General features: G+C 41.8%; 1 protein-coding gene across 4 annotated transcripts in view; it reads right to left on the bottom strand.

The window, feature by feature from the left end:
- The window catches only part of TBC1D30 (TBC1 domain family member 30), a 52,588-nt gene that overhangs the window by 21,017 nt on the left and 15,743 nt on the right, over positions 1–15,828 (bottom strand). For 2 of the 4 annotated variants that reach the window (XM_066319118.1, XM_066319119.1), the window contains exons 3-4: positions 3,157–3,218; positions 2,696–2,761 (exon numbers count right to left, since the gene is read on the bottom strand). In XM_066319118.1, coding sequence (XP_066175215.1) covers positions 2,696–2,761; positions 3,157–3,218 — 128 coding nt within the window. Of the gene's footprint in view, positions 1–2,695; positions 2,762–3,156; positions 3,219–8,563; positions 8,865–15,828 lie in introns of those variants that run through there. The other 2 variants (XM_066319121.1, XM_066319120.1) reach the window with 2 other exon arrangements.

Raw genomic sequence — 15,828 nt, 5'->3', positions numbered from 1 at the left:
AAATAGTCAGCATTAAGCATCCAGATCTGTGGACAGCTTACAAAGATGCAAGTCAGCTGCCAGTGAATTCACAGGGGTCCTCCAAGATGGAAACACAAGGTAAGGACCCTCTATCAGTTCAGATATTCTATCCTCATAACCAACAAAGAGTTTTATAAAGGGATAACACTGCTGCCAGATTTCCTCAAACTCAACCATGGATACATTTCCTGGAAACTCACAAAAGAAATCTAGCAGTGCTGGTGGTTCTCTTTATCAGAAGTCACTTCTGATGACTGCAGAACAAATAGCATCTAGTATTCACCATTTGGGATTGATCTGACAGCATGGCTTGGATCAGAACAACTTACTCTTACAAATGGGCTTTCTAAACTGTTGGTGCTATGTGGAGTTCTGAAACAAACATTTTCACTACTTTTAAGGCCTAATAATTGCCAGAAAAGATTTATGTATGTGTATCCAAGACAAGGCTGGACCTTTATCAAAGATTTAAAAACTTCCTGAACCATGAAGAGCACATGACAGATCATACAATGACAACAAGTAACAATAAAGGACCTTTTTTTTCAGGAAACTGAAAGAAATCATGAAAGCAAACTGGTCAAGTTTTATATCAGCCATTAACTCACTCAAGTGAGAAAAGCAATTTAGACACTTCCTACAGATTGAAACAGCATGATGAAGGAATTTATAGACAGCTCCCAGAATCTCATGTTTTCTGAATTTAAATGTCCCCTCCCACACTTTTGCAAAGCCACCCCTGTGGAGGAATGCCACTATTCTGCCTCCCAACAGCCTCGGCACTGCTGACATCCTACTGATGTTGTTTGACTGGATTCTTTATCTCTGCCAGCCCCAGAAACCAAATGTCACATGCCACAACAATAATGTAAATGTCAACCTGCTCCTTTTGTTGACAGCAAAGGAGGCAATCAGCATGCTGCCACAACAAAATACTCCCTCTATTTTGGTATCTATCTTGAAATCTTTGTGAAACCGGGGAATGGCAGTAAAAAGATAACATCTCTTTTCTTACTATTACTTCTTTGGTTAGCATCATGTGGTCACATGTGAGCAAGCACAGAGATGGGCAGAGTGAAAAGGAAAGACAGACCTGAGCTGGATGATGTGGCAGAGCATAATCAGTCTGCTGATTACACAGAACTGGGAGGAGTGGCTGATAAGCCCAAGGACATCTTGACAGGATGGAAAAATGGTCTGACAAGAACCTCATCAAGTTCAACTAGGAGAAGTGTAAAATCCTGCCTCTGGGGAGAAACAATCCCAAGCACCAGCATATGCTGAGGACACCCAGTTGCAAAGCATCTCTCCTGTGCAGGAAGGCTGAGAGAGCTGGGACCATTCAGAATGGAGAAAAGGCAGCTATGGGGGAATCCTACCAGTGTGTATAAACACTTGAAAGGAGGGTGCAAGGAGGATGAATCCAGGCACTCCTCATCCTTGCCCAGTGACTGGACTGGAGATAATGGGAGCAAACTGAAACACAGGAGGTTTTCCTCAAACATCAAGGAAAACATTTTCACTGTGAGGGTGACCACTGACACATTCCCCAGAGAGGTTGTGGAATCTCTATCCTTGGAGATATTCAAAAGTCACCAGGACACAGTCCTTGGCAACCAGCTGTGGATGCCCCTGCTTGGGCAGAGGGATTGGACCAGATGATCTCCAGAGGTCCCATCCAAACTCAGCCTTTATGTGATTCTGTGACCTCTGCCACTCATGTAACACAGAAAAGTGTCTGAGACACTTTCTGGAGTGTGGAAAAAGAATATTTCAGAAAAGAAAAAAGGCTGTTAGATGGGTATAATGATTCACTGAAGTTGTAGATAAAAAATAAACTCATTGTGGTGTGAGGAAAACAATGCCACTTAGTCTTCTCTTCCTTCTCTCCTGATTTGTAAAGAGGTACAGTTCAGTTTGGAAAGATAGCAAAAGCAGGAAAAGGAAATTAAGTTGATGCATGAGAAATATACGAAACTACATATATTTTATAAATTTTCAAAAATATTTGTATTAAAGCTGTGTTTTAAAGCTGAGATTGCGTGACTCAGTTTTAAAGCAAAAAATACTAGACATGCCTCCTTTTATACTAGGGGACTTCAAACATTGAAGAATGCAGTAAAGTAAGCCTAGCAAAATCCCAATGGGCCCTTTCCTACAACACTAACTCGGTGTAATTTCCCCTTAATGGTGCACTCTGCCATTCTACATCACTCCTGACTCTGAACTTCCCTAATTTTGGCAATCCAATAACTGTTTTTATGAGCATTCTTGTCAGCATTAAGCATCTATCAACTTCACCTTCGTAAGTGTGACAGCCTACACTGCAGATATGTTCTCCTTTTAGTTATCTTCAGCTGTGGGGGCAATTTCACCAGTGCAATTTCTTGAGACTGACAGAATAAAGCAATAACATCTGCACCAGAATAAGTTACCTAAGCCTTAAGCAGAAAGAATCCCACTATTGAAAACACCATCTTTACCTGTCTCCTCAGGCTTTTCTGCTGCCCTGTGACGTTGTCACTGAATAATGTAAACAAGAAAAAATCCCCAGCACAACTTAAACGGTCCAAATATTTGTTATAGAACCTGCCAACAGATACTATTGGTGTAATTCACCTCTCCTGAGAAAGCTACAGGCAATATGGTCCACGAGGCATAGAGGTCTACCCACCTTTCTCCGCCATTCCTTTGGGATGCCTGTCGGCAGTCTGGCCACTGCTTTGAGTGCATCATGCCACTGAAAGCAAAAGCATCCAAAAATGTAAAATATCCATCCTTAATTTAATGCTACAGTATAGCACCATTTATTACCTCGCAGACATGCACATTCATTTCACTTTACTGCACACATTTCAGACTTTAACTGCTTAATCCACTCACAGGGAAGATACAGATTAATTACTTGATGATGTGACAAAAATATAATATTCTAGGACATAAGGATTCAGGAAATATCTGAGTAAACAATGAAAGCCTATTCCATTTTCTGAATACGAATTAAACAGCTCTTGATGCAATTGCAAATAATATGCTGATATTATGATGACAAATGCACTTCTGAACTAGGACAAGAACCTTGACTGCAGAGAACTCACTCCTCCACCAACTAAAGAGAAAAATAAATCAAATTACCTGCTGAAAACCATTTTGACCTAAAGATGGCTCAAGAGTGAATTTCAATTTTGTATCAACCCCTAGAAAGAAAGAAAAAAAAAGAAAAAAAAAAGTCATTATTTCATTTAGCTCAAAAGACAAAAAGAAGCCACAAAACCCCAAACAAAAAAATCCCACAGCTGAAACAAGAACACAAAATTTTATCTTCCTGTTTTAACAACTACATTTCAAAAGGTGTTCTGGTGAATTTTGTCTTCACAGTAGATTCCTTCACAAGAACACGTTAAGAAGTACACAAACAAGATGTTTTTAAAATCCAGTAACATGCTCTTTAATGATGTAGTTTGGCACAACTCATTCCACTAATTTCATATAGTTCACTGTTCTAAAACTGTTCTAATATATACAAACTATACTAGTACACTGCAAACTGTCATATGCATGCATAGAAAAATACAAGTGCAGAGACAGTTTCTTTCCATCTATGCCAGCTCCTTGACATTAAGTCAGTCAAAACTAATTTATAAGTTTGGTATGCTAAAATTATTTTACTGTTCAGAATATATACATTTTTAATAATTCCTCAGACCATAACGCACATTTAGTCATTATTATTATTTAAGCTTAGATTTTATTTTGGCTTTGTTACAAAGCAGGCCTACTAATTGTTCATACAATATTACATAAAATACCAGAATCTCAAGTAGATCTCAACGTGGCACTGGAGTGTGATCAACAGTGAAATGTTTAATTTGCTTTCCATCCCACAGTTTGAATGTACAATCCTTTGCTCCTTCATATGCCGCTGTCCACAACCCAGGTGCTGAACGCGGCATCAGATCGCATCCCCTCCCTCCCATCTGCTGGCACAAAGAATGGAAACCTCTTTTATTTTCCCTCCATAACTTAATACAATGATATTGTTCCATATTTAAAGATATGCATAGCTTCTCATCTTTCCAGAATATGAAGCCAAACATTTTAAATACAGAAATATATATATGCACACACACACATATATACACACACAGAGAAAACCCAAACATATTATAGTCCTGCAAGGTTTTAAAGATGTAATATCCATGATAATCAACTCACCAGTAATATCCAGTTCTTTGGAGGACTAAACTTACAAGTCTGACAGAAAATGCAGCTGTAGTGGCATTTGCTATTTATGGAATGTAAAATGCCTTTGAGCATTTGCATACTGAAGTGGTGGTAAGTAATTTTTAAGCCTTACCACCCAATAAACATGCACTTGAAGACAAAACCGCCTTCTGCGTGGCTTTTTTTTTTTTTTTTTTTTTGTATTTTTGGGTGGTGAGTGAAAAAAAAAATCACACAAACTCCAGTACTTTTTAAAATTTAGCATTTCAGAATTGCATCACTGAGACCTGGGGATTAGTTCTTTTGTTTTCCTGACTCAGATCTAAAAGACATGCTCATCAGATCTAAGAAAATAAAGGCTTCAAACCATAACAGATACATCTCAAAAAAATTGAAGGATTAACAGCTATTCTTGGAAGTAACCAAGAACTACTTTTGTTAAAATAACAGATGCTGACATATTACCTAACACCACCTTGTAGCAAAGAACCAATAGCCTTCCAAAATAACCATGTATTCCTTTCTAATCTAGTAGCCAAATACTAATTACTTCAGTTTTCTAAGACTTAAAAGATCCCAGTAACAACTTTCCTCTTTGTCTTAGAAGCTTCCTAAGACAGACACAAGCAGATATATCCAGGTCTTCAAAAGATCAGGTACAGCAAGATAAAAATCCCAGAGCAAGGGAAAATCTATCTATAGTTACATGAACATCATGACTAGGGACCTTACACTACAGTCAAGGTACATGTCTCTCCTGAGACTGAAATTAGACCCTTGAAATGAGACCCTTGATTAAATGAGACTGAAATGAGATCATCCATCTACAAAAGTTAATTAAATCACAGCAAACAATTAAGAGAGATGTGAAAAATTACTGTAAATGAGAATTACATCACACGGATACACCAGACTACAAAGCACACTCTCTTCAGTATGGTGAGGAACTGCTTGATCAGGTCACACACGACAACCTCTCATAAAAGCCACGGAATCTATGTCCCTTTATTTGTTCTCTATCAGAAGTATTTTCCAAATCAAATGATGTAACAGCTTTGTGGGAGGGGAGGGGAAGAACAATGGGGAACGAACCCAAGAGCATATACTAATTGTTCCTCATTCCCGTCCATTTTAAAGAATTTATATTTCCTAAAATCAAAAAATTACAAGATTGCTTTATAAAAAATACAGCAAGTAAGCATGTAAAAAAAAAGCTGCATACAGAGAGAGTAAGGAGGGCAACCGGCAAATTGAAAGCAGCATCTCATTGCCTGTTACTTATTTCTGGCACAAGAATCATCTTGCTACATGCAGTTTCTGCACTCTGCTCAAGGAATCTGTCCCTGAGCTTTAGAGCTTAAAGGAAATTAATGGCTATCCTTAATTCAACCTCTCTTGATTTCTTAAACCTTCCTTTCTCCATAATTTCCCTTTTTTTATTCAGTTGTCTTCTCTCCATAAACTAACTCAGATTTCGCAATAGATTCTTCCCCTCTCAGTACCCACACCCATACAATCCTACCGCACGTCTGCACCCATTTTCACTGGATTTTCCCATTTCTGACAATTCTCCATCTTTGGGCCACATTCCTTTCCATTACATAAACACACGCTTTTTGCAAAAAAGACCCCTTCAGGCCTTAAGAGAACTTTTCTTCCCTGTCTCTCTGCAGGGACAGCCTGGCATAGATGCATCACACACAGAGCAATAGTTCCTCCTCTAAGTGTTGTCAGTACAACTCAGCCCTTTCACATCAAATCAGCCAGGCTATAGTGTTATTTGACATATTAAATATCACCTCCAGTTCATACACTTTCAACTGCTTCTACATAGCTGAGAAGCATATTAACTCATATGGGCAGGAATATGCTGGGAACACAATGGAATTATTAGCTCCATGAATGCAAGGACACACAAAGGTACATGCTTGACAACAAATTTCTGAAGGGTAAAGGAATACCAAAATAAGCTCTGTTCAATGGCCTTCCAAGCCTGTCACCAGAAACCACTGCAGAAAAGTTATGTAAAAAAAATTTTGACATTTTAAAAGAGGAAAATATACCCCCTCACCCCAAACCACAGTCCTGTAAGCTTTCCTGTGTAAAATACACAGTAACTCCTGACAAGTAAAGGCTGTAAGAAGGAAGATTTTATCCCTAGCATTCCCAAACCCTAGCAGTCCTCCACTGCATAAGCAAAATATACCACAGAACCACACAAAGAGACACAAAAGGGGATAAAAATACTGTCAGCCAAGTACCTGGGGGATGGAATCAAATTCCCAGTCCACCCTCAGCAACATTAAACAAGAGAATAGGGCAAAAACTGGGATTTTTTTCAGAAATATCAAACCAGAAGGAAGTGTAGGAAGATGATGTGTTTTGATGTACATTTGTGAGCTATAAAGACATAGATTTAAACTTGCAAATTAGCACTACAGGTTCTTGGCTGTACTTCACAGCTGTTGAAACCTCTCCCAGAGAACGCAAATAAATATTTTATCAAAAATAAACAAGGAAAAAGGCCTAAAGCAGCTTTGTGTGCAGTGGGAGTCCATACTTGAGGAAAGAGAAGTGTCAATGTAAACTATCACCTTATGTCGCTTGTTGTTTCAAGAAGATTCTGAGCCTTGCAATTTAGCTCTAAAAGTAACATTCTGAGTAACGCTGTATGAAACCACTTCCATCAGGAGCCACAGCTCACTGGGATGTATTAAAGCACATCTAAAATCTCCAGTCTAGAAAAACTTCTCAATACAGACAGCTAATACAGACACTAAGTAAATCTGAAGAATATTTCATCCAGCATATTTTTAAAGGGCTCATTAGGTGTCCCATGCCCACCACTCTATGAAAACATGTATCCTGAACAGTGCTACTGTCTTTACCCACATACAAACAATACAGAACCCCCAAACCAGTGGGATTTTTAGGACTACGGCATTCATAGTTACGCCTCCAACCACATCCCCAGGTCTTTGTGTGAGTGTAAATACAAGAACATCATTATCCAGATAATGTCATTACCCAAGATAATAGCAGACTACTGTTGGAGCAGGGGTCTTTGAGAATTACAAGTCAGGACTTCTCCTTGAAAACAGTAACCCCATAAATCTGTACCAAAGTGTAGCTGAGACCTTATTAATAGCAGCTTCTGAAACTCATGTCAAACACAAAGGCAGTGAGCATTGTGTGTTTGATGCACACCCAGTTAGTACAATGGGAAACTGATCCTTATTCATTTCTATGTACTGCTCTATGTTTCAATGGATCTCCAGCTTGCATGCTTTGTAAATGCCTAAAATTAGACAACAGATCAAGAATGTTTTAGCTACAAGTGACAGTTCTAACACGGTAAATTGAATTTAAATTTCTTGATATTTCATTTTTTTAAAAATCCAAAATTTTGGTGGCAGGCAACTAGAGTCTAGAATTCAGTCATGACCACCCTTCCGTGTTTGAGAGCCCACGTCCCTGGAGTTGTTTGCTGACCACGCAGCTCTTAAAAGATTTTCATACTGAAGCAGGATCTAGAAAACATAGCTGCAGAGCTGATGCCTTCCCCTTGGAATAGGCACGGTTGCAAATTTAGACAACACCCTACGGCAGACAAAGGCTGGGAGAGAGGAGGGGTCTCCGGCGGGTCAAGAGTTAGCAGGTTTATCAGGAAGGGTCTGGGGAGGCTGCGAGGAGACTTCGGGGAGAGCCTGGCACAAAGCTGAGTCGCCGAGCCCGGGGAAGAGGAGTCGGAGGGAGAAAGGCATAGGGACAGACGACACAAAAGCGCTGCGAGGCGCTGACGGCAGCCGGGAGGAGCGAGGAAAGGACCGGGAGATCCGGAGAGCGGAGCGGGGATCCGCGGGCCGGGCGGGACACGAGCAGAGGAGCGCCCCGGGGCCGGGGCAGCGCGGTCCGTCCCCGCAGGGCCCCGGCCGCTCCCGCCTGGGCCCGGCCCCGCTCCCGCCGCTCCCCGGCCCTGGGCCGCCTCGCAGGCCCCGCTCCCCGCTCCAGGCCGGCCCAGCCCGGGCGGGAGCCCGGCGCTCCGGACACGCCGCCGGCCCCAGGCCGCGACCGCGGCGCCGCACGCCGGCCGGGCCCCGCCGGGGCTGCCGCAGCGGCGGCCGGAGAGGCACGTCTGCCTCGGGCCGGGGCCGCTCCCGGGCGCTGCCCCGCCGCCCCCGCCGCTCCTACCCGCGGCCCTCATCGCCCGCCGCCCGCCTCCTCCTCTCCGAGCCGACCCCGAGGCCCCGGCCGCTCCCCCCGCTCCCCTAAGCCGCTTACGGGGCGGCGGCCGCCGCCTCGCCCGGCCGGCGCGTACCTGGCTCCAAGGTGCACAGCAGGCGCGGCGCGGTCCGGGAGATGCAGCTGCGCTTCTTGAGCACATTGCTGAGGATGGTGCCCACGCCGCCGCCCGAGCTCTGCCGCTTCAGGCATCGCCCCCCGCGCCGCAGCGAGCCCGTGAGCCTGTCCTGCCGCATGGTGCCCGGGGCTCGCCCTAGGGCGGCGGGGTGGCGGGCATGGCGTGCGGGGACCCGCACTGCAGACAGCCAAGTCCGAGTGCCGGAGAGAAGAGGGAGGACAAGGAGAGGAGAAAGACAAAAAGAGGGGGAAGAAAAAAAAAAAAAAAAAAGGCAAGCTGTTCCCGCCCACAATTCTAGCATCACTGCCTGAATAAACCGGCAGTCTCTCCTCCTCCAGCACCACCTGGGATGCAGCAGGCGAGGGGAGCAGCAGCTCTGGTCAGAAATAAAGGGAGCCCCAGGGGCCGTGGTGGGACTCAGCTGTGCCAAAGGGCTTCAGGACAGCTGCACAGCCCCCGGGCTGCACGGGACCACCCGACACGGGCAATGCGGACAGGCGGCAATACTGACACTTCTCCCGAGAATGAGACGAGCTAAATATCGGCCAAAGAGTCTTCTCAGCCGGTACTCGGGCCTACAGCTGGACACGTATATATAGTCCCGCTGCCCTTTCCAAAAAGCTGTACTGGGAAGGAGTCCGACTAGAACAATCAGACCATGGAGCAGAGGGCGAGCAAAGAGTTTGACAGCATGTCAGTGCAGGGCAGGCCCGGGTCCTGCTCAGCGACAGCCCCAGCAGCAGCACAAGCAAGCATGCTGCACAGTTTGTTTCTCACTCTCTGGCCAAGAGACCCTGAACATCCACAGCTAAAATAACAGCCTTTTCTACATTGCAACTGCACTTACAAGTAATACACCATGTACTAAATAGTTAAAAGAAGCTATTCAAAAGCACTTTATTAGATGCATTTTCCAGGGCTATTTGGCCTAAGAGCATGTTAAAAGGGTTTCACAGAGATTCTCAAACTAGTGGCTTGATTGACAAGAAGAAAAGCATTTGAAATAATGATAGTTTTTATAACCTAAACCACTCAGCATTTCTGTGGAAGGAGAGCAGATTTATCACACCACATTAGTCAGGCTCAAAGGCCAAACTACCAGAAGTCTCAGTCTACCTGCTAGCAACTGTAGCTTTGAAACATTTTGCTCCTTCATTAAAAGTATATGTTTCTCAGTCACATTTTGAAGAGAGAAAACTGGCAACAGATAAGCAGTAAAGCTAATTATATAAAAGATATACAATATAAAACACAGAATCAAGCCTTTTTTTTACATGATTTATAACTATCTTTAGAAGTCACTGTTAAGCTTTCAGAGAAGTGTGATTTTGATCATGCCTCTTTAAATATCTGCTTGGGTTTTGAAGAAAAGTCACTACATTTGAGCTGTTAGCTTGCACTCTGAATAGATAATTAAGTCTGTGTGTCGGTGGTTCTTTTTTTAACAAAGGTGACACTTCCCTGCTGATGTAGATGATGCAAATCACTCTATTTCAGTGCCAGCTGGAGATGATGATTTAGTGGTTAAAGCATCAAATTTGAAATCAATTAGTCTCCCTAGGTGTACAGATTGTACCAATGGGACTGTAACAGCAACATTTAAATACAGAAATAGATGTATTATCTCTGTAATATTATTCTCCTCTTGCCTGAGCACCTTTTGCAAATAGCACCACATCGTTCTTGGATCATTTCAAGACTGACTAATCCAACACCACATTCTGTTGCCCAAAGACTCAGAAGCCATAACCAAAAAAAGTGGTTCAGAAACCACTCATTATCCAGACAGTGAGAATCAGTCATTGCTCTAAACTGTGTTACCTACAATTTTTAAACAATTAGAAATCAGGTCTAAGAAAGACATCAATATTTAACTGATGAAGATAACCAGCTCTCAAAATGAGAATTCAATATCCCCATTATTGCTATTTCTCCTACTTGTCATCTTGTCTCTACAAGAAAACTGGAAACAATCAGGACAATCATACTGTGACTGGGCACACAGACACTTCCAAGCATACCATTAAGGAGCTTTCCTGCATGCCAGCCAATTAATACAATGTTATTCTGAAGGAAATAATGCAAAATTGAACTTCAGGAGACAAAATGAAGAAGCCAAGCCATACATACCAGTTTGATGACTCACTGGATCATTAGTACAAATGGATTTTGGATGCAGGGATAAGCCTTCCATTAAGCATACATATACATATCTTAAGAGCTAGAACCTAGCTTCTAGAAAAGTGGATGGCACTGGGTTTTAATCACTGACCAGGCAAAGCCCCTAAACTTGCCTCTAAAGCCCCAAAGCCTGTGGCAAGATGTGAAGACCATCATGAATCTAGTTTGATCCGCCAGTGCATGGAAGTCTGGTCGTGCCCACAAGCATGTAAATCCGCATTTACTGACAAGACAGATGACATTCAGAAAGGATTTTGAGGGGATAAAAATCAAAATGTTTGGCTAGGCAAGATATTTCAGCTCCAGTATTTTGTACTAATCAACCTAAGTCTTTGCTTTTTTTCATCTCTCTGTAGTTCATGTATTCCCTCCCACACAATAGAGTCACTTTCTAAAAAACCTTACCTCGTTGTTTGGTGCCTTTTTACAATATTACCACCATCTGCTACACATGCCATTTTTAAGGTCAGAGAACTTCTTAAGAATACTATGTGTATTCTTATTCCTTTCTTAAAATCAACCTCAGGATGGTCAGTCTCAAGATTAACACCGGGTTTTAACCAACTCCATTTAAACCTGTCCATTCTTTAGCCTACTTCTGTCTGCACTGGGACAATGAGGTAAAAGACAGGCTGCTAGAAAGGGACAATGAGTATCAACAGATGGGGCAGCAACAGGAACAGCAGCAAAAATGGGGCCACAGAGCAATCTTACTTTTAAAGAATCTATTTGTTTGCATGGAGCTTTAAATGCCCAAGCACAGGATTACTAGAAGGCACAATTCACCATGTCTCTTCTGATATGTGCTAAGAAGACTGAATGTAATTAAAATACTAAAAAATTATAAGATATCTTCAGCTGGCTCACTGTATTTCATGAACTCCACATCCTCCCCTTTATTTCACAGAAAATTGTAGAGACTTCCCTTAATTCTGATTTGCATCACAACATCCCAGTAAAACAGTCAAAGTCTGGGAAGAAAGCTTATCTCCCACAATTCTCAGCACCAATGTCAGCAAAAATCTTGAAGTGACACATACCCATGAAAAAGTAAAGTAGATACATTGTATGATAATACTGTAATATGATTAATCCAAGAGGATTTTGGAAATTACACTTAAACAGCAGCACTACAACAGCTGATGAACAGCAAATATCAGAAAGAAATATATATCAATAGGATGAGGGGGGAAAATGTATTGCAACCACAGGGGAAAACCTGTTGTATTGACCAAATCATAGGGTCACTGTCTGCTAAGCCCCAGAGCTCCATATACTACTTTATAAAGTGCCAAAAAAAATGTATCCGGAAAATGTAACCTTTTTACCACAGGGTTTCAAATGGCTCTACAGAAGTTAGCAAATCAAAACATATGTTTTGATGTGTATTGTATGCCATGCGACTCAAAAGAAAAAAGTTTGCACTTTCAAATATACAAGACAAAATACAAGAGAAAACAAATGGAATGAAATATGTCCACATTAGAGACAAGAAAATCTAAGCCACTTTGAGATTCCGGAGAAGGCAAAACTATTTTAAATACATTTATCCCATTAAACCATCTCCACCATCAGAGCACAAAATTCCTATCCTACCCAGTTCTATGTGTGTTCTATTATTAAACATCTTCTCTGAAAAAACAGCCCTGCTTCCTTCTGCTTGATCCTAAAAGCCTAAAAACAAGCACATCCCACCTGGAGCTTCACACTCCTCCAACACACAAGATGGAGCCACCTCTGACAGCTTAAAAAGAGGTCTCTGGCTTGTTGGGCACGGGTGCTACAGCATGAACACAGAAGTTCCTTGAACACAAAAGCCTGTGAGGCGGCCCAGCCCAGCACCCCTCCCACCTCAGCCTGCAAGGGGAGCATCCCCTCCTGCACCGCCCACAGTGCTCTGTCCACAGCCCCCGGTACTGACGTGCTCCTTCAGACAGTGCAGGGAGCTCCTGCCGTGACCACCAGCTACCTGAAACTACTGTGTGGACCACCAAGCACAGAGCCTGCAGCACTGCTTCGTGTACCTGTTTGCATCATTGTTGCAGGAGAGCACCTAACATGGGAGCCTATGGAGAGGTTTGTGTTATGCAGAAAGAGAAACAAGATTATGGACTAACAGGCTCAGTTCTGCCATCAAGTTGGTTTCTGTTGCCAGACAAGTAATCCAGAGTTGTCTTTACTGCACAAAGGATGGTTCCAGAAAAAAATACAAAAACAAATTTTTGCTAGTGTATTTGTGTCTAGAGAAGGTTAATTCCACGCACTTGTTGAAAGTAGGGCTCAGGAAAATGGTGCAGTGTGTTCACACACCACAGTCTCATCAACACAGCTGTTATATTTTAAATCTTTTCATTGCATTAGTCATCATTTGTATCACTTTGTACACAAATGTCACAAAAGAGGTCAAGACTTTACTGTGTCCTACGTTGGATATCACAGACAAAAGCTGCAGAGGCAATCCTTGTCTACAAAGTTATTCAGCACAAAAATAAACTACACAGTGGACAGGAAACAACATCTATGATTTCCAGGAACAGAGAACAAAATTTATATGATGTAGTCTAAGGAAGCATGCAGCTAGTCAAGTGTTTCCTCTTCCTTTAGATTTCAGGCACATAACCTTATTACTTATTTCCCCCTTTGTGACGGAGGGTCACACGTGCAGCTGCTGTTAGGAGCACAAAAGGACGAGGCAGGCCAGCAGGAGGTCAAGCAGGAAAGCTTCTTCTTTATTTTTCTGACTCCATAATATATACAATTTTACAGACAGGCCAAGATTGGCTACACAGCTAGCCACCTCTTCGACCTCGTTGGTGAACATCGCCATCAATCATCTTTCTCCTCCCAGAAGAGAAGTATGTAAACAAAGATAATTTTCTAAAAACATACATAGTTTGGCTTTCTAAAAACATACATACTTGAAGCTGCGTGAGAACAAAATGCAAACAGTGAAAAGCAGGCAAACTTGAGGCAACACCCCCTTCAAAAACTGCGAGCATGGTAATTACACTTTAATACAGCCTCCTTTTTAAGGAAGCCCTAAAACAGCACACTTGTTGTTGGTGAGCTTATGACAGAGGAGCTGGGGAATTCTCTTGTTTATAGGTAAGATATCTGAAAAATAATATTGCCTGCATGTTGTTTAGCCATACCTATTGAGGACTAATCTAGAGACAATCATTAAAATAAGTACTGCTTCGTATGGTATATACCTTCCAACAGGAAATTATTCTACACATCTGTAACTCATGTAAAATGCTCACAGCTGCATATGCACTACATGATCCTTCAGCTATCACAATCAGGATTCAGCCACGAGAACTTCAGAGTCAAGATTCTTTGTTAGGATCTTTAGTTGAGGGGTTTTGGTTTTGTTTACCAAATTCTCCCCTTTTCCTTCCACACACATTATCCATTCCTGCCTTCTGTACTACATACTTGCATACACTAAGACAGGATTGATGAGAGAAGAGAAGAAGGTCTCCTCAATAGAGCAAGCATCCCCTCCCCAGAAGTGTATGTTGTAATTTATTCTTTGGGAGTGATGGACAGTTAGATCTAGTGAGTGTACTTTCAAGTTGAATAATGTTCGTAGTCATATTGCTTCTTGAAACTTTTGGCACATACACCCTCAGAAGTACGCCAACGTTTTCCAGCATTAGTGAAAGCACTTGAAAATATAATACATCTGCAAATCGATTGTGAAAGCAGTTTACAACATAACAGGATGGAGCTGTGATCACCAGTTTCCCATCTAGGGAGGTACCACATTCCTAGGCAGTGAATCAGTGCAGGTAAGGCTGACTGCAGTCCCTAAATTCCTTGGTTTTTCATGGAGTAGCACAAGATGCTTATGCAATTGGATCATGGAGGTGAGCATATGAAAGCCTTCAAAAGCATTGCAGGTTGCTAAAACAGACATACAAGATGTGGATGTAATCTCCCTGCACCTACTCATAACCTCTTTCCCTTTGTAGATACATAACTGTTCAAATGAATGAAGGAGATACAGAAAGACTTAACATCTGTATAGTACCAGGGCTACAGGCAGCAACAGCAGAACTGCATAAACCCATCTCCCAGATCTGTACTTGATCCAGTAGAGCAAAAAGCTCCTGTTTTCCTCGAGTTCTTAAAAAAACTTCTCAGCAGTAAGCCAGAAGCTTTTCTTAAACCTGTCTACAACACAACCACACCAAGCTAACATTGAATATGGTAATATTCAAATGCTTTACTTCACAAATTATTAACTCTCCTATGTCATCATCTCTCATCACCACACCCTTAATAAGCTTGTATTCTGTAGTATCTGACATTCCTAGGCCAAACCAGTTTTGAGAATAGAAGAATTTAAATTTGCTGATAATTCAACAACCCTGAGCACACAAGTGACAGCAACTAGTGCCAATGGGCTGGGTACAAAGGGTGGCTTATTTCACTCCAGGCCCATCACTGGGAATGGACTGCGCCCAGAGCTTAAAAGGAGAGAATTGAAAGAATTCCCAAAAAGTAGAAACTGACTCATGTTTTTTAAACATCATGCAGCACAGATCACAGACACCTCAAATATTTTAGAAAAAATCCAAAAACCTTACTCACATTACAGAACAGATGTGATGGGGAAACTTTAATGTATTGTTCAATAGCTACACTGAAAGAACAAGGCAGAGATTTAACTCAGAACTATCTATGAGGGAAACAAAAAGGAGCTTAGACTAATTTTGCTTGATCACAAGACAGCAATTAGTCCACTTTATTATGCCAATAATAAAGGACAACAAACTTACACAACTGAGTATACCTGATATACTATTAAAGCGATCTGTATTCACTGCAGTGCCTGTAAATCCTAATTCTGGGCTCCAGCACTATTGCTACAGGTACTGCAGAAGTACAGCAAAACCTCAGACTGTCAGCTTTAAAAAAAAAAAAAAAAAAAAAAAAAAAAAAAAAAAAAAAAAAAAAAAAAAAAAAAGCAGAAATAAGATAAAACACATCAGACAGAGAAGTACAGGTCGACAGCCAGATGATTTTGAAAAGCA

This window comes from Sylvia atricapilla, chromosome 5 (assembly GCF_009819655.1).
Source record: "Sylvia atricapilla isolate bSylAtr1 chromosome 5, bSylAtr1.pri, whole genome shotgun sequence".
Lineage (NCBI taxonomy): Eukaryota > Metazoa > Chordata > Aves > Passeriformes > Sylviidae > Sylvia > Sylvia atricapilla.
This window is presented reverse-complemented; position numbering and strand designations above follow the sequence as displayed.